This window comes from Anguilla anguilla, chromosome 6, assembly GCF_013347855.1.
Source record: "Anguilla anguilla isolate fAngAng1 chromosome 6, fAngAng1.pri, whole genome shotgun sequence".
NCBI classification, from domain to species: Eukaryota; Metazoa; Chordata; class Actinopteri; order Anguilliformes; family Anguillidae; genus Anguilla; species Anguilla anguilla.
Genome location: NC_049206.1, coordinates 2,635,429 through 2,662,201, shown reverse-complemented (window position 1 = coordinate 2,662,201; position 26,773 = coordinate 2,635,429). Strand labels below are relative to the sequence as shown.

At 43.3% G+C, this 26,773-nt stretch overlaps 2 protein-coding genes and 1 long non-coding RNA gene across 3 annotated transcripts; 1 reads left to right on the top strand and 2 right to left on the bottom strand.

Moving 5' to 3' along the window:
* The first annotated feature begins 2,733 nt into the window (after positions 1-2,733).
* On the top strand, positions 2,734-3,949 carry LOC118229542 (GTPase IMAP family member 4-like). Its single transcript, XM_035421576.1, has 2 exons — positions 2,734-2,740; positions 3,132-3,949. The coding sequence occupies exons 1-2, from the start codon at positions 2,734-2,736 to the stop codon at positions 3,947-3,949; spliced, it is 825 nt and encodes a 274-aa protein (XP_035277467.1).
* A 1,739-nt stretch (positions 3,950-5,688) lies between these two features.
* On the bottom strand, positions 5,689-26,549 carry LOC118229541. Its single transcript, XM_035421575.1, has 14 exons — positions 25,643-26,549; positions 24,688-24,783; positions 24,372-24,602; positions 23,980-24,002; positions 23,908-23,926; positions 23,535-23,619; positions 22,010-22,515; positions 21,514-21,525; positions 16,188-16,368; positions 16,072-16,090; positions 12,620-13,131; positions 12,357-12,497; positions 9,352-10,073; positions 5,689-6,354 (listed from the first exon to the last, which is right to left on the bottom strand). Exons 1-14 carry the CDS (start codon positions 26,045-26,047, stop codon positions 5,911-5,913), a joined length of 3,396 nt encoding a protein of 1,131 aa, XP_035277466.1. The 5' UTR covers positions 26,048-26,549; the 3' UTR covers positions 5,689-5,910.
* LOC118228969 lies at positions 8,021-9,076 on the bottom strand. The gene is made up of 3 exons (XR_004765586.1): positions 8,371-9,076; positions 8,121-8,172; positions 8,021-8,035 (listed from the first exon to the last, which is right to left on the bottom strand). It is a non-coding gene; the product is annotated as an uncharacterized LOC118228969 (long non-coding RNA).
* Positions 26,550-26,773: the final 224 nt, after the last annotated feature.

The window sequence follows — 26,773 nt, the reverse complement described above, 5'->3', positions numbered from 1 at the left end:
CAGGACAATCCTCAGATCAGCTGACCCTGTATAAAAAAAGAGGGTATTTAAATAATTATAAAATACACAGTGCAGGTGGCTGACGTGTATGGTACTGCCCAATTTAAACAAGGTTTTCACACTGACAGAAAACCCCCAAAATTTCTGAAATCAGAACTACACCGTTGTGCTACATGGCTCACAACCAGCTTTAGATAATCTTTGTGTCTTTGTTAGACTTTCATTTGCAAATATGTGCATTGTTATTGTGACAAAGCAGGGCACTACTTTGTCATGCTGAATTATTTACAGCCATCGGGGAGAAAGAGTATCTTTTAAAAAAGGCATTTATTCAAAAGTTTTACAACAAGGAACTTGCATGTTTTCCCCAGAAGAGACCTCAGCCATACAAAAAGGCCCACTCCTGCTCATCACACACCTGTGTTAAAGACATGTTAATCATAATCACCAGCAGGTGTGCAACTAGCCTTAATCAGTCACACATTTAGACCAGCAGCAGTTTAAGTTAGACTGAAGTAATGTGTTAATTGCTGAATTAATCATTGTTCTTCCAAATCAGCTGAAAAAACCATTTACAAAAGAGTTATTAATTAATCCTCTTCAGATACAGATGGGTTTCAAAATCCATTATCAGTTATCAAAAGCATTATACAAATAGCTAAAAATGCAATAAATTGGTAATGAACACAAAGACCTCACATTAAATGTTTTGAACATAATGAAACCTGGAAATCTGTAGCAGTCATTATTTAATTTGTCTGATAATCCGTGCATTGTCTCTCAGTACAAAATAAATGTAACTTGAACTTGATTATAACAGATATTTTTATATATTTCTATAAAACATTTTAAATAAATTTCTAGTGAATAGGCTTTCATCTTCACAGTTATATTATCTGAACTCTAATAAATGTCAAGAAATCAGTTTTCCATTAAAAAACAAAGCAAAGGTTGAAAATGTTTGGGAAGGAGGCTATGATAACTGCCACTGTTCTAATGGCTAAAGTCACATTGCCCAAAAACGGCAAACCGATGCCTTATAAACAAGGCAACATAATGTTTCAGCATTATTGACATTTCTTTCTGTAGTGCCCTTGGAAGATGTTTGCCAGTTTAATCTGATATTTGCAATGTATTTTAATTAATTCATTAATTCTTGGATTTGGGTGGGGTTCAGAGAGGCCAGTGTTTTTTTTCTGTGCTGTTCGTGTGGGGCTAGCTGCAGTTTATGCTATGCAACTGTGTGATTTAGATAATTGGTTCACGTGATAGAAGCTGATAAAACGAGAACTACTTTAGAAAGTTCACGGAGAGTGAAGGTCTGGTTAAACTTTTAGTGAACTGTCTGGCGCCTGTTGCTGTGCTGATTAGAAGATATGTTGTCCAATCACACTGCGTGATGGGGGGGTTCGAGGAGAAGACTCGTAAAAGAGAGGAGAGAGAACTGAAGAGAGAAGCAGATGGTGCGCGGTGCAGGAGAGGTCGTAAAAACTGTTTCGTGAAATTGAGTTGAATGCACGTTTTGGAATTGATTATCGGTTTCGACATCGTCATTGAATTAAGTCGCGGTACGGGATGAGAAGGTGCCGTTGGTGTAAATTCCAGTTTTTCTTCATTTCTTCTCGACGAAGTGTTTTCTCTACTGTTTCGCGTTAGCTTACCTGCAGCTAGCCACACGAAGAGGACAGCACGCGGCTGGACGAGTGTGTTTGTGTCGAACCTGCATTCGGATCGCCAGTGACTTGTTTTCCTGTGTGTGTGAGTAAACCTCAGCATTATTCTTGTGTGGATTCATATGAGCTCCAACATGCGCGCCAACGTATAAAGACAAACTGCACGAACAGCCTAAAATCCCGGGTTATTTTCTTTAGTTTGTTATTTTGGTTTCGTGTTCATTTCTTTCATTTAATACTGTGACAGTTACAGGGGCCATGCAGTGTGTATGGGCTGCCTAAGTTTGAATGGCGTCAAGTTGATGGCACTTCGGTGTTTTTTTTTTTTAAATAAATGCCACTATTGTAGTTGGATATATTCTGGACTGTGTATAGTGTTATTGCATATTTTTCTCTTGAAATTGATTAAGCTCATTTTAATGTGGCGTATTTTGGTATTGTGGTTTTACTCCTTATAGCTACATGGAGTCAAATGTTACGCACAAGTAGAGCACCATTTTAGGTTAATAAAATAACTGGTTCTTTGAGTGTGAGTGCTCAAAGTGGGGGCTCGTGAGTCAAAGTGTTTATGCATGGGAGTCATTGTTCACAAGCAGTATAGCTACATACTAACATCTTTAAAGCTACCTGAAGCCTCCCAGTCTCCCAGGTGAGATCCCTAGACATAGAGTAAACTGGTGCATCCCATCACAGCTCCTCCCATGCATTTTCGTGTATTAGTGGAAGTTTCATAGGTTTCAGTATTGCCTATGTATATTATGTAAATGAGCATTGTGGTGGGAGGGCTACATTTCCTACAAAAATTCTTCACTCCTCCTCTTTCCCTTCTAATCTGCATGTCTATCACAGGTAGTGTCATGTTCCTGCTAAACACATGATTTACCATGAAGGCCAAGGTAAGCAGATATGCTGGAATTTACTTCCTTGTCATGTGAATAGCTAAGAAGTCAAATTATTTAATCAAAGAGCCACTCTTGACATTAATGCTTAAACAGAAGGTCTGATCAGAACTTTTCATTTTCAAGTTCTTCAGCTCTCAAGACAATACCAGAAAAGTATAATGCCAGGTAAGTAATTCAGCAGCATTTTTGCCAACTTTGTTTTGTATTTTAGAGGAAAACTGATTTCTAGATAGTTATTAGAGTGCAGATAAAATATAACAATGACCCTATTTTTAAATGAAAGTCTAACAAAGACATAAAGATTATCTAAAGCTGGTTGCGAGCTGTGTAGCATAAAGGTGTAGTTCTGATTTCAGAAATTTGGGGGGTTTTCTGTCAGTGTGAACTTAAGCCTTCTTTAAATTGGGCAGTATCAGACATGATGACCACCTGATTATACAGATATTCAGTGATTCTGGTGTAAGTGCACCCGAGTATTTTATAAATATGAGACTTTTTTTATTCAATTTTTTTTCTATTTTTCAATTTAAATTCTATACATTTTTATTTGTCAAAGGGTCAGCTGAATGGAGGATTGTCCTGTTGGGAAAGACAGGAGCGGGGAAGAGCAGCACAGGCAACACCATTCTGGGAGAGAACAAGTTCAAGACTTCATGTCGTGCAAAATCTGATACGTCTACATGTGAGGCTGAAACAGCAACTGTTGATGGGAGGAAAATCACTGTGATCGACACACCAGGGTTGTGTTCAACTGAGTGCACTGATGAAGAACTAAAACCTGAAATAGTCAAGTGCATCACAGAGTGTTCCCCTGGACCTCACGCCTTTGTCATAGTGCTGTCTGTGGGGAGGCAGACAGCAGAGGAGAATAAAGCAGTAGATGACATTCTGAAAATGTTTGGGGAGGAGGCTCTGAAGTACGCTGTTGTCCTGTTTACCTACGGAGACCAGCTTGACGACGACATGACCATCCGCGAGTTTGTGGATGAAACTGACCGTCTGAAAGATCTTGTCCAAAAGTGTGGAAACCGGCTTCATGTCATCGATAACAAACACTGGAAGAGTCCCACTGAAGGCCACGATGAAGTCAGAAGCAACGCCGTTCAAATCAGAGAGCTGCTGAACACGATTGATCAGATGGTGACAGAGAACGGAGGAAAGCACTACACCAACGAGATGCTCCAAGCTGTGGGACAAGCCATAGAAGAGGAAATGAAAAAGGGAAAAACCAGAGAAGAGGCCAAACAGAGCATATGGCGACGGTTGTTAAACCTGCTAGTAGGCACAACAGTAGGGGCTCTGCGTGGTGCATTGCTGGGTCTTGTAAGTGGTGTAGCTCATATTGTGCGAGCTCTTACAGCACAAACAATTTAACAACCTTTCACTGTAGCAACCAACATGCTGACCCAACCAGCAGTAGAAGCATTAGAAGCAGCAGTAAAAACCACAGCACGGTCTGTAATAACATCACAGGTAGGGGTGGAAGTGGCAGGTGTAGTTGGAGCAGCAGCCCTTTCTGGTATGGTAGAGGGGGCGTACATTGGGGCAGGAGCTGCGATGGAAGCGGAGACCATAAGCGAAGCCGCCAAGAGAGCAGCAGCTGCTGTTAAAGACAGAGCAGGAGCAGTAGCAAAATCTATTTGGAAATAAAATAGCCGATGCAAAAAAGCTCACATAAATTGACCAATTCTTATTTCTAATTTTCCAGTACTGTTTATTACAGGAAATGGCCAGGAGTCAATCAACATTTGTTCTTAACTAATTGTTTAAAAATGAAAGCATGAATCACTGCATTTATGGAGAGAAAAGTCCATTCACAAACACACTTTCTCCAGTTCAGCTAAAACTAGCTAAATGTCAATTATGTATCAACATCGCTGAGATTTCTTTCTTAAAATGAAAGCCGTGTACTAGGGGTGTCCAGAAACAATACTATGCGTCTCTGTTCAACCAACAAAATTAACTGTATGCATGTAATCTTTCAGATTGTGCTCCTTGATATAGTCGAATTGTATTTTATTATCTAAAAGCCAGTTTTCTTTTGCTGAACTAAAAGAGTAAATAATTTAAGTGGCAATTAAAATTATAAGGTTGTTTGTGTATTGTGATTTTTTAGAAATTCTGTGGAATGCTGTGACTGTTCTTGTAATGATTTATTAGTAATCGATTTGTCAGTCTCTGTCATGTTTCTGCAGAGTGGTGAATGCCCTTCTCCACACATTTTTTAACTATGTAAAAATGTATCTCTTAATGTGTTGGGAAATTTAAAAATAAAATAAAACAATGTTTTATTGTGCACAACAAATTACAGTTGGTTTATTGTCCCTTTTATACCCCTTTTCTACTTGCCACTTACCTAATCTTCCAAAGATCTTTGGTGAACATTATACCTATACCATATACAGTGCCCTCCAGAATTACTAACACCCACAGTTAGCATGAACAAAAAATGAAATTAGTTTATTAATAGCATTGTATGCTCTGCTATTGTGGTGGATCAGAAATGGAATGCAGAAGGAAGCGAATCGCGTGATTTCTTTCGTTAAACATGTACAAACAAGGGGCTATTTATAGCGCAAGAACGTGTGCGATGAACAGAATTTGGGCGCCGTCTCATTCCTTTCGGTCGTCCGTGGGGGGGGGGGGGGGCGGGGATTTTGGTGCGGGAAGACACGACAGCGAATCATTGAATTGCTAGCGTCCTGGTGTTGGCGGCTGCGCTGCGTGTGTGGCAGACCTTGCCTTCATTCTCTCCGCTGGCGAGAGTCGACAGAAAATAATTCAGGGATTTTTTTTCACCGTCTGTCTCACATTTACAGAGAAACAGGTAAACACATCTCAGCACAGCTTCAGTCGCCCTCTGGTGGACAGAGTGAGTATGACCACTGACATTTCCCTCACTCTCAGTTCATGGCACCATCCAGGGGGCACTGGGCTTATCCACTTCTCTCACTTGATCTGCTGAATTCAGTTTGAACTGAACCCAAACCCAGCGTATGAGGGGAGAATTTGTCTCTGTCTGTATTCATACTGCACTGGGGAGAGAGACTTACCTCATCACACACCTGGGAGACACACTGGTGACGGGTCAGGAAAAGAGCAGCACTCTGGAGTGATTCCACTGGTGCATTTATTACAATTCAACTTATTACACACAAACCAATTCCAATATTGACATCATGAGGTTACAAAGGGACATTCACCATGAACTGCTGCAAACATGGATCTTTATTTTTTAAATAATTAAAGAAAACATCGTAATAGATATTTTTATCTCATTAATCACAGTGAAAGAAGCAGTCTGTTCACCTGATCCTTGCCCACAAACCACAGCACTATTCCACTCTTACAGACACCTTCAGTGGACAGATCTGCAGAGACCCAGGACAGAAGAATGGAAACACTCTCTCAGTGAAGGAGTGTTTAAAAGTGTAGAGAGGAGTGTTGTCACTGGGGTCAGAGAATGACACCTCCCCCCTGTCCCAGTCCAGCTGCACTCTGACCCTCTGGAGTTCCCTCTGCACAGTGAGGTCTGTAGGTGGGGAGCTCAGGGCTGCGTATATCCCATCGAGCAGCTCTATACCCCACACTCCTCCTGCTGAGCTCAGATCCACATCCCCTTTCCTGCTGATGGACTCTGTAGCCACACCCACCACCCAGTCATCATCCCCCACTTCTACATCCCAGCAGTGTCTTCCTGAGCTGAATCCCTCAGAGCCCAGCACACACCACCCCCCATCAAATCTCTCTGGATTTTCAGGAACCTGCCGTCTCTCACGCTGGTCAGATCCTCAGACAGTGAGAGGCTGGGATGTGCTGTGTTTGGGTCCAGAGTCACAGGAGCTGAAGGGACAGAGAATGAGACGTCAGCACTGATCTGCATAAAGAGAAAACATCAGACACAATGGGCTCCTAATGATATAAACTGAGTTTCACAAAACCATAATACAGAATCATTATAGCCACAAAAATACTATACAGGCCAAAAGTATTAGGCCATCTGTACTTTTTTTTAAACTAGGTAACAAATAATATATGCACATTTAATGAATAACAAACCAAAGTAGTTTTCTTTTTCAATTTCTATTCTATTTCTATTCTATTCAATTTGGTTTCTTTTGATAGAGACCACAAGCTATTTGTCTACTGCCTCCTGATCTTCCTGGTCGTCTCCTGTTAACATTACTGCCCATCAGCTGGACCTTCCTGAGTGTGTACTGAACACTGCACCTGGAAATATTAAACCTTTTTGCAGTTTCTCACTGGGAATAACCTTGCCACGACATGCTTATTTGGCTCTGCACATCTAAGTCTAACTACGTCTTTGCCATATTATTTTCAAATTTACTGCTTACACAGGGCCCTTACACAAACAGGACCAATATGACTCTGACTGGCTTTATCAGCTTGTGGAAAGGATGCTGAAGATTCCTCCTATACAGTGACAATGTGGAGCTCCCTGCCCCCAGTACTCACTGTATTGAACAGTCCCCAGCATCTTCTCCCACACTCTGTACTTCAGATTGCCCAGGTGCGTGGCCACATCAATCAGCGCTCCTGAGACCTTCTCTGGATCCGCCAGTGTGCACTGGGCTCTGCAATAATATTCAGGAGTCACTTGTGCTGTGAGCGTGGCTTCATTACCATAGAAGATTATCAGATCTTCATTCTATAAGAAAATCCATCCCTCCCAGCGTTCTGCCACACAGCCCCACTGGCTGCCAGATATGAAGCAGCCCGACCCCACTGAGGGACACACTCACACAGGAGGGGGGGGATTTATATTATATCACTGATTACCTGTAATCTATATGATGATTATAATGATATTAATAATGTTTATGATGTTAATCATTATGATCAACATAATATACTTATAATCATTTTATAAATTCATATGATAACTCATTTAGGTATGAATGTAACATTTTTTCCATGTGGTCCCATTTTACTCATGATTGGTGAAATGCTACAGTACTAGTGAACTACCCCTCACATTTAAACTGAACAGAGAACGGAAGAGGAGATTAAAAGATTGCAAAGAGAGAAAGGCTGGAGGAGCATGTTTCTTCACATCTTTGTAGCTCTGAAATAAGTGGATAAGGGCTGATTTTTATTACTATAACCAATACTCAGACTATAAAAATAAAGTTATTATATCAATGTAATATATTCCCATTTGAGTATCTTGATAAACATGTTTTATGTGTGATTATGACACATGACTTACCTGCAGGAATGAGACGTCTTCAGCTCCAGCTCCTGTTCTATGGCTCTGATTAGTCCTGAAAGGGATGATATCTCTTCTGTCATCTTTTCAATCTTCTTCTTCATTATCTGACTCTTCTGCTCCTCTTCCTCCCTCAGTGCAGCGATCCTGGCTGCCTCTTCATCTTTTAGGAACTGCTGAAGTTTCTCAAACTCCATCTTTATCTGTCTCTTTGTGCGCTGGGCCTGGCTCTGGAATAAATATTATTCACCATCATTTCAGCACAATCCACTGCTGCATTTTCAACACTGTGATTTAAAGGCTTCAGTACAGTACCTCGATGCACAGCTTTGTATGTATTTTTTCTTCCCGAAAGTTGACCAAAGATCTTTGGAAGATTACATGGAAAGTAGAAAGGGGGTATGAAAGGGATAATGAACCAACAGTAATTTCTTGTGCACAATAAAACATGTTTTATTTAATTTCCCAACACATTAAGAGATACATTTATTACATAGTTCAATAAATGTGTAAACAAGCCCCCACTCGGAGGAAATATCAAAATAGCTGGAGTATTTTACTGTACCATCATATATTTTGTATCAGAAGAATAGAGGTGATGGCTAGGGCCTTCACCACTCTGCAGAAACAAGACAGAAACTAACAAATCGATTACTAATAAATCATTACAAAACAGTCACAGCATTCTACAGAATATCCAAAGAACACAATACAGACAACTTTATGATTTTAATCACCACTTACATGATGTCCTTGTTACTCTTTTAGTTCAGCAAAAGAAAATTGGCTTTTAGAGAATCAAATACAATTAGACCATATCAAGGAGCACAATCGTGTGAAAGATTACACGCATACAGTTCATTTTGTTGGTTGAACAGAGACGCATAGTATTGTTTCTGGACACCCCTAGTATACGGCTTTCATTTTAAGAAAGAAATCTCAGCGATGTCGATACATAATTGACATTTAGCTAGTTTTAGCTGAACTGGAAGTGTGTTTGTGAATGGGGTGCAGGTGTGATTATTGCCTTTAATTTTTAGATCTTTAGTTGAGAACAAATGTTGATTGAATCCTGGCCATTTTCTGTAATGAACAGTACTGTAACATTGGCAATGAGAATTGTTCAAATTTATGTACGCTTTTTTGCCCATATAGCATTGGCTATTTTGTTTCCAATGTATTTTGCTGGAGCTCCTGCTCTGTCTTTAACAGCAGCTGCTGCTCTCTTGGCGGCTTCACTCATGGTCTCCGCTTCCATCGCAGATCCTGCCCCAATGTACGCCCCCTCTACCATACCAGAAAGGGCTGCTGCTCCAGCTACGCCTGCCACTTCCACCGCTACCTGTGATGCTGTTACAGCCTGTACTGTGATTTTTACTGCTGCTTCTACTGCTGCCTGTGATGCTATAATCTGTACACTGGTTGCTCATGTATCTTCATTGAAAAGTTGTTCAATTGTTTGTGCTGTAAGAGCTCGCACAATATGAGCTACACCACTTACAAGACCCAGCAATGCACCACGCAGAGCCCCTACTGTTGTGCCTACTAGCAGGTTTAACAACCGTCGCCATATGCTCTGTTTGGCCTCTTCTCTGGTTTTTCCCTTTTTCATTTCCTCTTCTATGGCTTGTCCCACAGCTTGGAGCATCTCGTTGGTGTAGTGCTTTCCTCCGTTCTCTGTCACCATCTGATCAATCGTGTTCAGCAGCTCTCTGATTTGAACGGCGTTGCTTCTGACTTCACCGTGGCCTTCAGTGGGACTCTTCCAGTGTTTGTTATCGATGACATGAAACCGGTTTCCACACTTTTGGACAAGATCTTTCAAGTGGTCATTTTCATCCACAAACTCGTGGATGGTCATGTCGTCGTCAAGCTGGTCTCCATAGGTAAACAGGACAACAGCGTACTTCAGAGCCTCCTCCCCAAACATTTTCAGAATGTCATCCACCGCTTTATTCTTCTCCTCTGTATGCCTCCTCACAGACAGCACTATGACAAAGGCGTGAGGTCCAGGGGAACACTCTACCAGGCACTTGGCTATTTCAGGTTTTAGTTCTTCATCTGAGCACTCAGTACAAAAATACCCTGGTGTGTCAATCACTGTGAATTTCCTCCCATCAACAGTCGCTTTTTCAGCCTCACATCTGAATGTTTCAGACTTTGCAGGATGTGAAGCCTTGAACACATTCTTTCCCAGAATGGTGTTGCCTGTGCTGCTCTTCCCAGCTCCTGTCTGACCCAACAGGACAATCCTCAGCTCAGCTGACCCTGTAGAAAAAAGAGGGTATTTAAATAATTATAAAATACACAGTGCAGGTGGCTGACGTGTATGGTACTGCCCAATTTAAACAAGGTTTTCACACTGACAGAAAACCCCCAAAATTTCTGAAATCAGAACTACACCATTGTGCTACATGGCTCACAACCAGCTTTAGATAATCTTTGTGTCTTTGTTAGACTTTCATTTGCAAATATGTGCATTGTTATTGTGACAAAGCTGGGCACTACTTTGTCATGCTGTATTATTTACAACCATCGGAGAGAAAGAGTATCTTTTAAAAAAGGCATTTATTCAAAAGTTTTACAACAAGGAACTTGCATGTTTTCCCCAGAAGAGACCTCAGCCATACAAAATGGCCCCCTCCTGCTCATCACACACCTGTGTTAAAGACATGTTAATCATAATCACCAGCAGGTGTGCAACTAGCCTTAATCAGTCACACATTTAGACCAGCAGCAGTTTAAGTTAGACTGAAGTAATGTGTTAATTGCTGAATTAATCATTGTTCTCCCAAATCAGCTGAAACAACCATTTACGAAAGAGTTATTAATTAATCCTCTTCAGATACAGATGGGCTTCAAAATCCATTATCAGTTATCAAAAGCATGATAGTTAAAAATGCAATAAATTGGTAATGAAAATGAAGACCTCACATTAAATGTTTTGAACATAGTGAAACCTGGAATCTGTAGCAGTCATTATTTAATTTGTCTGATAATCCATGTATTGTCTCTCAGTACAAAATAAATGTAACTTGAACTTGATTATAACAGATATTTCTATATAACATTAAAACATTTTAAATAAATTTCTAGTGAATAGACTTTTATCTTCTCAGTTACATTATCTGAACTCTAATAACTGTCTAGAAATCAGTTTTCCACTAAAAAACAAAGCAAAGGTTGTCAAAATTGCTGCTGTATTACTTACCTGGCATTATACTTTCCCGGTGTTGTCTTGAGAGTTGAAGAACTTGAAAATGAAAAGTTCTGTTCAGATCTTCTGTTCAAGCATTAATGTCAAGAGTGGCTCTTTGATGAAATAATTTAACTTCTTAGCTATTCACATGACAAGGAAGTGAATTCCAGCATATCTGCTTACCTTGGCCTTTATGGTAAATCATGTGTTTAGCAGGAACATGACACTAGCTGTGATAGATATGCAGATTAGAGGAAGGGAAAGAGAAGGAGTGAAGAATTGTTTTGGAAAGAAATGTCAATAATGCTGAAACATTATGTTGCCTTGTTTATAAGGCATCAGTTTGCCGTTTTTGGGCAATGTGACTTTAGCCATTAGAACAGTGGCAGTTATCATAGCCTCCTTCCCAAACATTTTCAGAAGCTCTTCCAACACTTTCTTCTCCTCCACTGTTTGAGTCCTCGCTGGCAATGCTATAACAAATGCTTGATCCAGGCATTGGAGCTGGATAGACTTTCTGAAGATAACCCTGAGGATGAGGGGAACAATCAGATGTTACATACGTGAATGATGCTGTCATGGTCCTGTGTTCCTGTCTGCGTTTCCCCTGTTGGGCCGCCAGATGGCGGCACTTCTGTTTTGTGTCCTGCTCCCCCTGTGTTAATTGTATGATTGTTTCCAATTGTCCTATCATTGTTTTCAATTGTCTCGTTTTCCCTTCCCTCTCTGTGGCCTGATTGTTCATGGTGCCCTCCTGTGTCTCGTCAGTGTGTTCTATTTAAGTTTCCCCCTCCCTTGACTCAGGTGCTGGATCCTTGTGGTTCTGTCTGATTGTTTGTTCGTAAGCCATGCGTTCTTGCCTATGCCCTGGTGTTTTTGGATTTTTGCATTTTCTTGTTCCTGTGTTTGTAGTTTCCCTTGGTTGTTTGAAGGTCGCCCTGCGAGGCTTTGTGTTCCCTTTTGTTCCCCCCTTTCAAGTAAAGTCTTTTTGTTCTTCTTCCATTTTGGAGTTTTGCGTTTTTTCCTCTGCACTTGGGTCCGAACCCCCCACGCAATCCTAACAGAAGGATCCAGCCAGTGCTGGACCCAGCAGAGGTTTTTTTTTTTTTCCCTCTCCCTTTTTTCTTTTTCTCTCCTCTGGGTTTTTTTTGTTTTGTTTATCATGCCACCGGGGTGGTGGAGTGATCCGGAGGACTCACCACCCAGCGACTGGGAGGCCTTCGCCCTTGAGCTTCCCAGCGCCCGGGACGGGCGGTCACGGAGGCGCCGTGGTCGGGCTGCCTCCCGGTCGGCCAGACCTCCAGCTGCCCAGCCAGCGGTTCCCGGCCCTGCATCCTTCGAAGGGTCTCGACTGGCCATCTTTCCAGGGCCCGGCCCGCGGGGGTCCCGCCGGTCCCGTCCGGCTGCCCAGCCGTGTTCCCTACGACTGGGGTCCGCGTTCCTGTCTCCTGCCCAACTGGGTTCCCTACAGCTGGGGTCTATGTTCCTGTCCCCTGCCCAGTCCAGACGCCCCAAGCCCAAGAGGGGCCTTCACGGCCTGCTCCGCCCCGAGCCCAAGAGGGGCCTTCACGGCCTGCTCCGCCTCAAGCCCAGGAGGGGCCCTCGCGGCCTGCACCGCCCCACGTCCCGGAGGGGCCCTCTCGGCCTGCACCGCCCCACGTCCCGGAGGGGCCCTTACGGACTGCTCCGTCCCACGTCCAGGATCTGCCCCCTGCTTCGCCCCGCGCCCAGGAGCTGCCCCCTGCGTCGCCCCGCGCCCGGGAGCTGCCCCCTGCGTCGCCCCGCGCCCGGGAGCTGCCCCCTGCTTTGCCCCGCGCCCGGGAGAAGCCTCCTGCTTTGCCCCGCGCCCGGGAGCTGCCCCCTGCGTCGCCCCGCGCCCAGGAGCTGCCCCCTGCGTCGCCCCGCGCCCGGGAGCTGCCCCCTGCTTTGCCCCGCGCCCGGGAGAAGCCTCCTGCTTTGCCCCGCGCCCGGGAGCTGCCCCCTGCGTCGCCCCGCGCCCTGGAGAAGCCTCCGAAGCTGCCCAGTGCTCCTGCCCTGCCCAGTGTTCCCTCGTCCCTTGGTGTTCCCTCGTCCCCGGTGTCCGTCCTTCCCCCAGTGTAGTCGCGCCCCCTAGTGTCCGTGCTCCACCTAATGTATTCACGCCACCCAGTGTTCCCAACCGTGTGTTCTCCGGCCCCCGTGTCTATTTGTCTGCCCGCCTGTTTGTCTGCCTGTTTACCCGCATGTGTGTCAGCCAGTTTGTTGGCCTGTTTGTCTGCCCCCCAGGCCATCAGCCCATCGACCAATGTGTTCTCCCGCCTGTCTGCCTGTCTGTGTGTCAATCCGCATGTTTCTTGTCTTGTCTGCCTATTTGTCAGTCCTTGTGTCAGTTGTTTAGGTCTCCCCTTTCCTTCCGTGTCTGTCTGTCCCTAAGTGTGTCTGTTGGTGTTGCCTTGTGCCTCCCCGCCTGCTTGTCCCTTTGTTTGTCCTTGTAGGTCTCCTGGTGTGGTTCCTGTGTCTGTCAGTCCCCGCCTGCTTGTCCCTTTGTTTGTCCTTGTAGGTCTCCTGGTGTGGTTCCTGTGTCCGTCAGTCCCCGCCTGCTTGTCCTTTGTTTGTCCTTGTAGGTCTCCTGGTGCGGTTCCTGTGTCCGTCAGTCCCCGCCTGCGTGTCCCTTTGTTTGTCCTCGTAGGTCTCCTGGTGTTGTTCCTGTGTCTGTCAGTCTGTTTTGTCAGTCGAGTTCCCGTTCCATGTAGTATTGAGTCCACTCCATGTCTGTCTTGTGCCCAGTCCTGTGTTGTGTGTGTCTGTTTCATGTAGGGTCGTGGTGTTGTCCGTTCCTGTCTAACGTCCAGTCCGGTGTTCTGTCTAGTCATGTCTAGTCCGGTGTGTCTACCTCGCCCCAATCTAGTTCCTGTCCTGTTCCTGAATCCTGTCCAGTTCCACTCCAGCCCCAAGTTCCTCTCCAGCCCCGAGTCTTGTTCTCGTCTTGTTCCTGTCCTGCCCAGTCCAGCCCTGAGTCTTGTTCTTGTCTTGTTCCTGTCCTGCCCAGTCCAGCCCTGAGTCTTGTTCTTGTCTTGTTCCTGTGTTTGTAGTTTCCCTTGGTTGTTTGAAGGTCGCCCTGCAAGGCTTTGTGTTCCCTTTTGTTCCCCCCTTTCAAGTAAAGTCTTTTTGTTCTTCTTCCATTTTGGAGTTTTGCGTTTTTTCCTCTGCACTTGGGTCCGAACCCCCCACGCAATCCTAACAGATGCTCCTCCCGATGACTCCAGTCTTGAGACCCACAGTGACTCAGAGGAAGAGCCTGTTTCTACCCGAGAAGAAAACCGAACATATCTGAGACATGAATCAGTCTCAAACTCAGCCTCAAAACAGAACAAACCAGAGACATGAATCAGTCTCAAAAAGAAAGGGAGAAACAGTCATCAGACCATTAGAGGGGGAGAATGTAGCCCTATAGAAAACTAATCGGTTTGTTACTATAATAATTTGTTAGCTGCTATGTTTAGTATAACACATATGCTCGGTGATATGTAAAGGCTTAACTATAGGCTATCTACTATTTAGCTTACCTGAATACCATTGTGTGGAGCAGCAGTCTATCCTATAATGGGCCTCATTCACAAACCTTTTCAGAAATTATTCTTACATTTCTTCTTTAAAATGTTCCTAAGAAACCAATATGGGATTCATGACACATGTGCAGACCTTCATTTTTATGCATATTCCAGGTGTATGACACAATCAGTGCTGACTGTTTGTAAATTTGTGCGCAATCTTGTTTGTGTGATTAGCATAAGCAAACAGCCATGAACCAATACCTGTTAGAAGAAAAAATGATGAATGCTGAACTGTTCCTGGAAACGTTCACGCACCCGTACAACACCCCTGGGAGGGGCTGCAGCAGTTCTGGGAAACAACTGAATTCCACACCCCTCCCACCCCAGAATGCAACCAAAGGCTAATTCAGCTTACGTCGAGACCGCTCCCTCCCGGTTTTTGGCACCAAAACTGTCACATGCCAGCGTGACACACCGGGGAGGGAGACACGGCAATTCCAGGAAACACGTTGGTTGCCGCATGGAGAGAAAGAGAGCGCACCCACACAGACACAAACATCTTCACCCTTCCCCCTCACGGGTCCAAAACAATAAACTACAACAACAAACGAAATTAACAAGAAAAAAGAAAGTAAAACAGAGCGACCATTTTTTGTCAGAAAGAAAACATGCAGGAGAACCAGGTGTTCTGGCTGTAAAACAAGCTCTGCCACATTCAGACAAAGAAATACGAATGTTGTTGGATGTGTATGCCTGTAAATTATTTAATCCAAGAGCCACTCTTGACATTAATGCTTGAACAGAAGGTCTGATCCGAACTTTTCATTTTCAAGTTCTTCAGCTCTCAAGACAATACCAGGAGAGTATAATGCCAGGTAAATAATTCAGCAGCAATTTTGTCAACTTTGTTTTGTATTTTAGAGGAAAACTGATTTCTAGATAGTTATTAGAGAGCAGATAAAATATAACAATGGTCCTATTTTTAAATGAAAGTCTAACAAAGACATAAAGATTATCTAAAGCTGGTTGCGACCCGTGTAGCATAAAGGTGTAGTTCTGTTTTCAGAAATTTGGGGGGTTTTCTGTCAGTGTGAAAGCCTTCTTTAAATTGGTCAGTATCAGACGTGGTGACCACCTGATTATACAGATATAATTCAGTGCTTCTGGTGTAAGTGCACCCGAGTATTTTATAAATATGACATTATTTTCTATTTAATTCTTTTTCTATTTTTCTATTTAAATTCTATATACATTTTTATTTGTCAAAGGGTCAGCTGAATGGAGGATTGTCCTGTTGGGAAAGACAGGAGCGGGGAAGAGCAGCACAGGCAACACCATTCTGGGAGAGAACAAGTTCAAGACTTCATGTCGTGCAAAATCTGATACGTCTACATGTGAGGCTGAAACCGCAACTGTTTATGGGAGGAAAATCACTGTGATTGACACACCAGGGTTGTGTTCAACTGAGTGCACTGAGGAAGAACTAAAACCTGAAATAGCCAAGTGCATCATAGAGTGTTCCCCTGGACCTCACGCCTTTGTCATAGTGCTGTCTGTGGGGAGGCAGACAGCAGAGGAGAATAAAGCGGTGGATGACATTCTGAAAATGTTTGGGGAGGAGGCCCTGAAGTACGCTGTTGTCCTGTTTACCTACGGAGACCAGCTTGACGACGACGTGACCATCCAGCAGTTTGTGGATGAAACTGACCGTCTGAAAGATCTTGTCCAAAAGTGTGGAAACCGGCTTCATGTCATCGATAACAAACACTGGAAGAGTCCCACTGAAGGCCACGATGAAGTCAGAAGCAACGCCGTTCAAATCAGAGAGCTGCTGAACACGATTGATCAGATGGTGACAGAGAACGGAGGAAAGCACTACACCAACGAGATGCTCCAAGCTGTGGGACAAGCCATAGAAGAGGAAATGAAAAAGGGAAAAACCAGAGAAGAGGCCAAACAGAGCATATGGCGATGGTTGTTAAACCTGCTAGTAGGCGCAACAGTAGGGTCTCTGTGTGGTGCATTGCTGGGTCTTGTAGGACGTGTAGCTCATATAGTGCAACTTCTTACAGCACAAAAAACTGAACAACCTTTCACTGTAGCGACCAACATGCTGACCCAACCAGCAGTAGAAGCATTAGAAGCAGCAGTAAAAACCACAGCACGGTCTGTAATAACATCACAGGTAGGGGTGGAAGTGGCAGGTGTAGGTGGAGCAGCAGCCCTTTCTGGTATGGTAGAGGGGGCGTACATTGGGGCAGGAGCTGCGATGGAAGCGGAGACCATAAGCGAAGCCGCCAAGAGAGCAGCAGCTGCTGTTAAAGACAGAGCAGGAGCTACAGCAAAATCTATTTGGAAATAAAATAGCCGATGCAAGAAAGCTCACATAAATTGACCAATTCTTATTTCTAATTTTCCAGTACTGTTTATTACAGGAAATGGCCAGGAGTCAATCAACATTTGTTCTTAACTAATTGTTTAAAAATGAAAGCATGAATCACTGCATTTATGGAGAGAAAAGTCCATTCACAAACACACTTTCTCCAGTTCAGCTAAAACTAGCTAAATGTCAATTATGTATCAACATCGCTGAGATTTCTTTCTTAAAATGAAAGCCGTGTACTAGGGGTGTCCAGAAACAATACTATGCGTCTCTGTTCAACCAACAAAATTAACTGTATGCATGTAATCTTTCAGATTGTGCTCTTTGATATAGTCGAATTGTATTTTATTATCTAAAAGCCAGTTTTCTTTTGCTGAACTAAAAGAGTAAATAAGAAAATAATTTAAGTGGCAATTAAAAGTGTAAGGTTGTCTGTGTATTGTGATTTTTTGGAAATTCTGTGGAATGCTGTGACTGTTCTTGTAATGATTTATTAGTAATCGATTTGTTAGTTTCTGTCATGTTTCTGCAGAGTGGTGAATGCCCTAGCCATCACCTCTGTTCTTCTGATACAAAATATATAATGGTATAATAAAATACTCCAGCTATTTTGATCATTCCTCTGAGTGGGACCTTCTCCACACATTTTTTAAACCATGTAAAAATGTATCTCTTAATGTGTTGGGAAATAAAAAAATAAAAAAATAAATAAAATTATTGTGCTCAACAAATTACAGTTGGTTTATTGTCCCTTTCATAACCCTTTTCTACTTTCCACTTACCTAATCTTCCAAAGATCTTTGGTGAACATTATACCTATACCATATACAGTGCCCTCCAGAATTACTAACACCCACAGTTAGCATGAACAAAAAATGAAATTAGTTTATTAATAGCATTGTATGCTCTGCTATTGTGGTGGATCAGAAATGGAATGCAGAAGGAAGCGAATCGCGTGATTTCTTTCGTTAAACATGTACAAACAAGGGGCTATTTATAGCGCAAGAACGTGTGCGATGAACAGAATTTGGGCGCCGTCTCATTCCTTTCGGTCGTCCGTGGGGGGGGGGGGCGGGGATTTTGGTGCGGGAAGACACGACAGCGAATCATTGAATTGCTAGCGTGCTGGTGTTGGCGGCTGCGCTGCGCGTGTGGCAGACCTTGCCTTCATTCTCTCCGCTGGCGAGAGTCGACAGAAAATAATTCAGGGATTTTTTTCCACCGTCTGTCTCACATTTACAGAGAAACAGATAAACGCAATGGCCCTGGTTCACTTTTTTCCTTCATCGTGATTTTTTGCCCGGGGGTGTTTGGGGGGTGATTGTTTTCAGAAAATTTTCGATCAACCTGCTTGATACTATTCACAGCAGATTGGGTTGAGATCACTACATTTACTTTTGTCAGTTGCTTAATGAATAAATGCCTTATTTGTTTCATTGTTGAATTCCTTGAGGACTAATATGCACTTTAATCTTTCTGCCTTGTTTTTTTTTCCATAAATGTCAATGATTGAAAGTGCAATGAGACAAAGGAATGGTTTTTAGGTATCTGCATTTATTAAGTTTGCAGTATAATCAAATTATTAACTATAAACTGTGATTGGCTGTCTAAGGAGGCAAAAATAAGCGATTGGACTGCACCTGTCGACAACACGCTGACAACGCGAGATTCCAGACGTCAATTTCATGTATTTTTGATAGGTTTGGCCTTCCATACTAAGAAAGGCAGCAAGGAAAAGAAGCAAGAACGGATGAAAGGAGTGATTGGAATGCACCCCTGGTAGAGCTTAATGCTTAAGCACAGAATCTTTAAATTAAAAAAGTAAAAAATGCTCATCTCTGTCCTCTCTACAGCTCACAAACTTGTCTTTAATAAACCCAAACCGGGTTTGTAGCAGGTGAGGCAGGAGCCCCAGTGCTCTCTCACTCCACACACCTGGTAGAGCCAGGGCTTCACCCAACATCTCAGCACAGCTTCAGTCGCCCTCTTGTGGACAGAGTGAGTATGTTCACAGACATTTCATTTACTCTCAGTTCATAGGTCCACTTGGGGGCACCGGGCTTATCCACTTCTCTCACTTGATCTGCTGAATTCAGTTTGAACTGAACCCAAACCCAGCGTATGAGGGGAATATTTGTCTCTGTCTGTATTCATACTGCACTGGAGAGAGAGACTTATCTCATCACACACCTGGGAGACACACTGGTGACGGGTCAGGAAAAGAGCAGCACTCTGGAGTGATTCCACTGGTGCATTTATTACAATTCAACTTATTACACACAAACCAATTCCAATATTGACATCATGAGGTTACAAAGGGACATTCACCATGAACTGCTGCAAACATGGATCTTTATTTTTTAAATAATTAAAGAAAACATCGTAATAGATATTTTTATCTTATTAATCACAGTGAAAGAAGCAGTCTGTTCACCTGATCCTTGCCCACAAACCACAGCACTTTTCCACTCTTACAGACACCTTCAGTGCACAGATCTGCAGAGAACAAGGCCAGAAGAATGGAAACACTCTCTCAGTGAAGGAGTGTTTAAAAGTGTAGAGAGGAGTGTTGGTACTGGGGTCAGAGAATGACACCTCCCCCCTGTCCCAGTCCAGCTGCACTCTGACCCTCTGGGGTTTCCTCTGCACATTGAGGGCTGTAGGTGGGGAGGTCAGGGCTGCGTATTTCTCTTTCAGCAGCCGTATACCCCACACTCCCCCTGCTGGGCTCAGATCCACAGGCCCTTTCCTGCTGATGGAATCTGTAGCCACACCCACCATAAGGTAAGGTCCCTGATGTAACTAAAGCTTCCATCTGTGAGAAATTGCACTTCCCTCTTCCTGTTAGACACACCTGATCATCAGAGACAGCACTTCCTGCAGGGGGCAGCATTGTACCACTGAGGTTTGATTGTCTGGTCTGCCAGTAGTTTTACATCAGCCCGGTTCTTACTGCTTCAGTCAGCTCTCTGACGGGTTAATCCAAATGGAATCTAATTCTCCAGCTAATGGCAAGCACACGCCCTCCCTTACAAACATGATTCAAACAAAGATCCAGAGTTTGTGTACACAGTCCATTCCTCTTTATAAATCCTGACTCAAAGCAAAGAGAGAGTTGTGCTGTAGAACAGGTGGTCTAGAGCACTGATGAAAGCACGTGACTGAAATGTTTGGTGCTGCGCTGAACAGTTGACACCTCTTGTACTTTTGTATCATTGGCCGAGCAAATCCCAGACAAATCATACAAAGAAGAAAATACTACCTTTCCAGAAACAATACACAGAAAGCCACTTCTTAAAGCAGCTCACTTGTCAATGTAAATTTCAGGATTGGGGTGGAAAAAGATACATCCTAACTGGTTTAAATCGAAGACAAATCACGCATTCCTCGCACGATGGCACGATTGGGTTGAAGTGGTTTTTGCTATTTCTTGCACCCCAGCAAATGGGCACTGCTGATTTCTTTCACAAACCTTGGCAGTTTTGCAGCAGAAGTTTGGTATAGCAAGGACCACAATGGAAATAAGTCTTGTGACTTTTTGCGTTATCCTTGATACTCTTTTAATTGTGCATGTACATCGGTGTTTGCAACCATGTAATTGTCCTTTTAAAGTGAATCGTCAAATAAATAAACTAAACTAAAAAAAGAAAAACTCTCTCACTGCACCTGGTAGAGCAAGGGGTTCATCCAACACCTCAGCACAGCCTCAGGCGCTCTCTTGTGGACAGAGTGAGTATGACCACAGACATTTCCCTCACTCTCAGACTAGAGCTTGAAACGGGCCCAAAAACTTCAGCCTGACCCTACATGAGCCCACATTCTATTCAGCCTGAGTCTGACCAGAGCCCGCGTGTTGCAGCGTTTTGGAAGCTAAACCTGGTTTGACCCTGACTTTTAATAAGTGCATCAGTACAGTAGACACGCTGTGGTTTGGGATATCGCTGAAGTTCTGTTCAGAAAAGGTGTGATTGATGTCTGGTTCAGATCAGTTGATGGTGCACAGCGGCAGGCTTGTGCATTATACTGTCATAACGCTGATGCTCCTGTTTCACGGCTCCCATACTTAAGCAGGGCATCACAGAATTCACATTTTACGAACCCCACGCTTTCGTCTGCAGCTCGATCAAAAACCGTGTAAAAGTTTGTCCAGACCTGGGATTCTCCATTCGATGGCTGCTGCCTCACATCATTCTCCCCTGATTATAACTTCTTTCTCCCCGGCTCTGAGGCGTCCATTCTGTCACTCACAGAGCTCAGCTTAGACTCGCTGGCCTACAACTGCCATCCAGCTCACACAGCGCTCTGTGCTCAAAATATAAAGGCCCAGCTACAAAGAGCCAAACCCCACCCAGACCAATAGAAACAGGCAGAATTAGGACCTGAACCGACCCAAACCCTCGGGCTCTGGTCCGGTTTTATCAGGCTCAAGTGAAAATTACAAACTCACTCTCCGAGCTCATAGCACTTGCAGCGTAGTTAGCTAATCAGTATATCAGAACAGCTCATGTGAGTTTGAACTGAACCCAAACCCAGCGTATAAGGGGTGTGTTTGTCTCTGTCTGTGTTCATACTGCACTGGACAGAGAGACTTACCTCATCACACACCTGGGAGACACACTGGTGACGGGTCAGAAAAAGAGCAGCACTCTGGAGTGATTCCACTGGTGCATTTATTACAATTCAACTGATTACACACAAACCCACATACTTACACTACCACCATATAGCACAGTTATTACTCAGTGATAACATCAGGAAGTTATGTGAAAAGAATTAGACACTTCTCATGGAAACACTACAGAACGTTTCAAATAAAATAATATTTTGTTGATGCTGTTTGACCGGCAAATATTTTAATGAATCCTGCCCAGATGTGATGGAAAGCAGTTCTTTTAACCTGATTTTTACTGCAACATCATGAGATTTCAAAGTTTCATTCATCATTCAACTGCTGCAGAAATGGATCTTTATTTTATAAATAATTAAAGAAAACATCATAAAAGATATTTTTATCTCATTAATCAAAGTGAAAGAAGCAGCCTGTTCACCTGATCCTTGCCCAAAAACCACAGCACTATTCCACTCTTACAGACACCTTCAGTGAACAGATCCACAGAGAACCAGGACAGAAGAATGGAAACACACTTTCAGTGAAGGAGTGTTTAAAGGTGTAGAGAGGAGTGTTGGTACTGGGGTCAGAGAATGACACCTTCCCCCTGTCCCAGTCCAGCAGCACTCTGACCCTCTGGGGTTTCCTCTGCACAGTGAGGGCAGTAGTTGGGTAGGTCAGGGCTGTGCATCTCCCACTGTGCAGCTCTATACCCCACACTCCTCCTGCTGGGCTCAGATACACATCCCCTTTCCTTTTGATGGACTCTTTAATCACACCCACCACCCAGTGCTCACCCCCCACTTCTACATCCCAGCAGTGTCTCCCTGAGCTGAATCCCTCAGAGCCCAGCACACAACACCCCCAATTAAATCTCTCTGGATTATCAGGGACCTGCTGTCTCTCACCACTGTCTCTCACACTGGTCAGATCCTCAGACAGTGAGAGTTTGGGATGTGCTGTGTTTGGGTCCAGAGTTACAGGAGCTGAAGGGACAGAGAATGAGACGTCAGCACTGATCTGCACAAAGGGAAACCATCAGACACAATGGGCTCCTAATAATATAAACTGAGTTTTACAAAACCAGTATACGGAACCATTAGAGCCTCAAATACACAGTACAGGCCAAAAGTATCATTGTTTTTGGCTAGGTAAAGAAGAATGTATTTAATATTTGCACATTTAATGAATAACAAACCAAAGTACAAATATTTTTTGATATTTCTACCAACAATAACTTAAAAAGCTGGCTTACAAATAATCTTCGACAACACTTTTCAAAATTTTTATTTATAAAAGCAGGGACTACCTATGTTTTCTTCAGTTCAGGATTATGCATCTTGTTGTGTGTAGATACTGAACTCTTTCTGTAGAAATAAATCCTATTTCTTATATGGATATACCTCGCCATGCTGCTTATTCTAAGGGGAGAATTTACTCTGCTGAACATTGTGAAGAAGGTGGAGGGGTGGGAGAGCCTAGTACCCTTAGCCTGTAGTGCCAGTAAGCCCCGCACATCTAAGCCTAACTCCTTCTTTGCCGTAGTAGTGCAAGTAAAATACGCACCAACGTTTCAAGCAATATGGAAAAGAAAGTGTTAGGCTTAGATGTGTGGGGACAAGTAAACATTGTGAGAAGAACGTTTCTTTCGCTAGAGACCACAAGATATTTGTCTACTGCCTCCTGATCTTCCTGGTCGTCTCCTGTTAACATTACTGCCCATCAGCTGGACCTTGCTGAGTGTGTACTGAACACTGCACCTGGAAATATTAAGCCTTTTTGCAATTTCTCACTGGGAATAACCTTGCCACAACATGCTTATTTGGCTCTGCACACCTAAGCCAACTCCTTCTTTGACATATTTCTTTCAGATTTACTGCTTACACAGGGCTCTTACACAGACAGGACCAATATGACTCTGACTGGCTTTATCAGCTTGTGGAAAGGATGCTGAAGATTCCCCCTGAACAGTGACAATGTGGAGCTCCCTGCCCCCAGTACTCACTGTATTGAACAGTCCCCAGCATCTTCTCCCACACTCTGTACTTCAGATTGCCCAGGTGCTTGGCCACATCAATCAGCGCTCCTGAGACCTTCTCTGGATCCACCAGTGTGCACTGGGCTCTGCAATAATATTCAGGAGTCACTTGTGCTGTGGGCGTGGCTTCAGTACCATAGAAGATTATCAGCAGCAACATCAGATCTTCATTCAATAAGATAATGGCTCCATCCCTCCCAGCGTTCTGGGGATTTATATTAGAGGTAAATATTCGTTTCATTACTTTAATATTGTAAAAACCTCCCTCTATATATAGTCATTATTAATGATGCAGTAATTATTATAGAGAGAGAAACATTGCAAACACATTCCACAGTACCTCACTGAACACTACAGGGCTAATAAATTACTTTGGATATTTAACCTGATGACAGAGAATGGAGTTTCCTACCTGTTTTGTATCTCCTTGTAGCTCTGAAATAAAGTGAATTATTATTGCTTTAGCAAAGGCTGTAGATAAACCACAGCAATATCTGACTGTATGTTGCCGAACATGGTTTAGATATAACACATGACACAGAAAAATAAATGTGCTGTTTTATCATAGTTAACTATGTGTACAGTGTGTGGATCTAGAATGATGAGAAACTTTAAATCAAACTTTGCCAGCAAAAAAGGAGGCTGCAATTCTTCTGCTTGATAAAGCTTTGAAATGTTTTGATGATATTAGCAAGTTTAAATTTAAAGGTGGTTTAGAGAATATTATATTCTATACATGAGTGTGTGTGAGCATTAACAGCAGTTTGTATAGAGTACTGCACACACAGAGTGAACAGGTCTTACCTGCAGGAATGAGACGTCTTCAGCTCCCAGCTCCTGTTCTATGGCTCTGATTTGTTCTGAAAGGGATGATATCTCTTTGGTCATCTTGGCAATCTTCTCCTTCATCATCCGACTCTTCTGCTTCTCTTCCTTCCTCAATTCAGTGATCCTGGCTGTCTCTTCATCTTTTAGGAACTGCTGAAGTTTCTCAAACTCCATCTTTATCTGCCTCTCTGTGTGCTGGGCCTGGCTCTGGAATAACCATTATTCACCATCATTTCAGCACTATCCGGTGCTGCATTTTCAAAACGGTGATTTAAAGGCCTCAGTACAGTACCTTGATGTGCTCTGCTGTTTGATCACAGATTAGTTTCACTTCATTAAAGGTGTTTAGCTTCTCCTGCAGTGGAGCCAGTGCAGTCCTGAGTTTCTCCTGGAAAGAAATTGCACTCTTTACAAAAGAAACAGTCAAACAGTAAACTTCACTGCCTACACAGACAGCACAAGAGCCCCTGTTCCGACAGAGGGGAGCCAGAATAGAGACTCGGGTCATAGCTTGTGTAAATGTAATGTGTTCACTGAGACACATTCCAGTGCATTGCCTCTGTGACAGGTCATAACAGGTAAACAGGTTTTTCAGTGCATTGCCTCTGTGACAGCTCATGCCAGGTAACAGGTTTTTTAATGCATTGCCTATGTGACAGGTCATGCCATATAAACGGGTATGACAGTAGAGAATTGAAACACTCATGTTCTGTTCTTATTGGCAAAATTTCATTGCAATAGTTTTAAAATGAATAAGTTTAATGTGCTGTATCTTTAGAGTTACATTTGACACATTAACAGTAATCTGCCCTCTAAGGCCACATTGTGTCAGATACATATATCTGAGCCATGAACTTTGACCCCTATTGTCCTGAGCACTGCTCCCTAGCACAGCTCTGAGAATATCTCCACACTCCTGCCCCTCCCTCCTGTCTCTCTGTCAGTCATGTGACACGGCCTGATAACTACAATGGCTGCTTTTTGGATCGTTATAACCCTTTGGAAATACAGTAACTTCTTCATTAGTAATTCAAAATAATTATTAATTCAATATTAATTATATTTCTGACACAAAACATTTTTATGTGTTCATTTCAGCTGTTTGATAAGCTTCACCAAGTTTTCAGTAGACGACAGCACAAGCCAAATTTTTAAATCGCCAATAATTTACAAGCAAATTAATTCTGATTACAAGCAAAGAAAAATCAAATGTTAAAAGTCTAAATTCTCTTAAGAAAAACATTTACCTTATACTCTTCTGCAGCCTCCTGAACTGGTAGCAGTTCGTGGTTTTGATGTTTTCTTGAAGTTTGGCAGATAACACAAACAGGTATTTGATCCTCCAAACAAAAGAGTTTGAGTTTCTCACTGTGCAGACTGCAGAGCACTTCAGATCCTGCTTTAGCTCTCTGACTTCTCTCCTTTAAGAACGCTTCACAGGTATTTCTCAGAGACATGTTCGGGAGAAGTATATCCATAGAAGATCCTCTCTTGCACACTGGGCACTCCCGAGATCCCTTCTGTTCCCTGTACTGCTGCAGACAGGCCTTACAGAAGCTGTGACTGCAACTCAGGACAACAGGATCCCTGAAGATTTCAGTGCACACAGGACAGGAGAGCTCCTCTTCCAGGGGAGAAGATCCAGATGCCATTCTGTCTCGGTCTGTTCTGAGCTCAGTAATGGCTTCTGCTGAATACAGTAGCTTAGTTTCACTTTTACCTCCTGCTCTCACACAAACTGCAGCTAAGAAGGACTGTTTATAAAGATCACTTTAATATCTCTGTTCGTCTTCTCAATCTAGGCTATTTCGCTTCCATCTTCAGTATATTTTCAGAAATTTCTTATTTCCTGGAAAATGTATTTTGAAATCATATTATAAGATTCTGTTTGTAACTAAGCCTTCCGAGTGCGAGATGCTCACCCAGTCCCAAACAGCCCTCTGGACTCCTGGACTGTGGACTCACAGACTTCAGTGGCGTATTTCCGGGGACAGGTGAGTCCACAGGTGAGGGGAATATAAAGGGAAATACGGGGCAAGCGTTCTGATATCAGTCAGCACGTGACACATCGCTGAGAGACGGAGACGCTGCCTTACTCTAATTTATATGACAAGAGCAGAAGAGGTGAGTCATCAGCACTTAGGAACAGTAACCAGCCGGGTGAGGGGGGTGGGGGGGGGGTGCTGACAACACAGGCAGCTCCACTCAGGATAATCTCAGTGACCAAGTGAGGTGCAAGTTGGGACGCACAGCAGAGTCCATCAACGTCCTTCAGGAGATGCGTCTGATCGGTTAAACAATGGGCCTCATTCACAAAACTCTTCTTAAATTATTCTTACTTCTGTTGTTCAAAATTTTCCAATGAAAAAACAATATAG

Coding starts and splice junctions, on each gene's coding strand:
- LOC118229541 (XM_035421575.1), bottom strand. CDS start 26,047: ATGGCATCTGGATCTTCTCCCCTGGAAGAGGAGCTCTCCTGTCCTGTG. Junction 24,003..24,371: donor AAGACGTCTCATTCCTGCAG/GTAAGACCTGTT, acceptor ACTTTATTTCAG/AGCTACAAGGAGATACAAAA. Junction 12,498..12,619: donor CCCCTCCGGGACGTGGGGCG/GTGCAGGCCGCG, acceptor TGGACTGGGCAG/GGGACAGGAACATAGACCCC.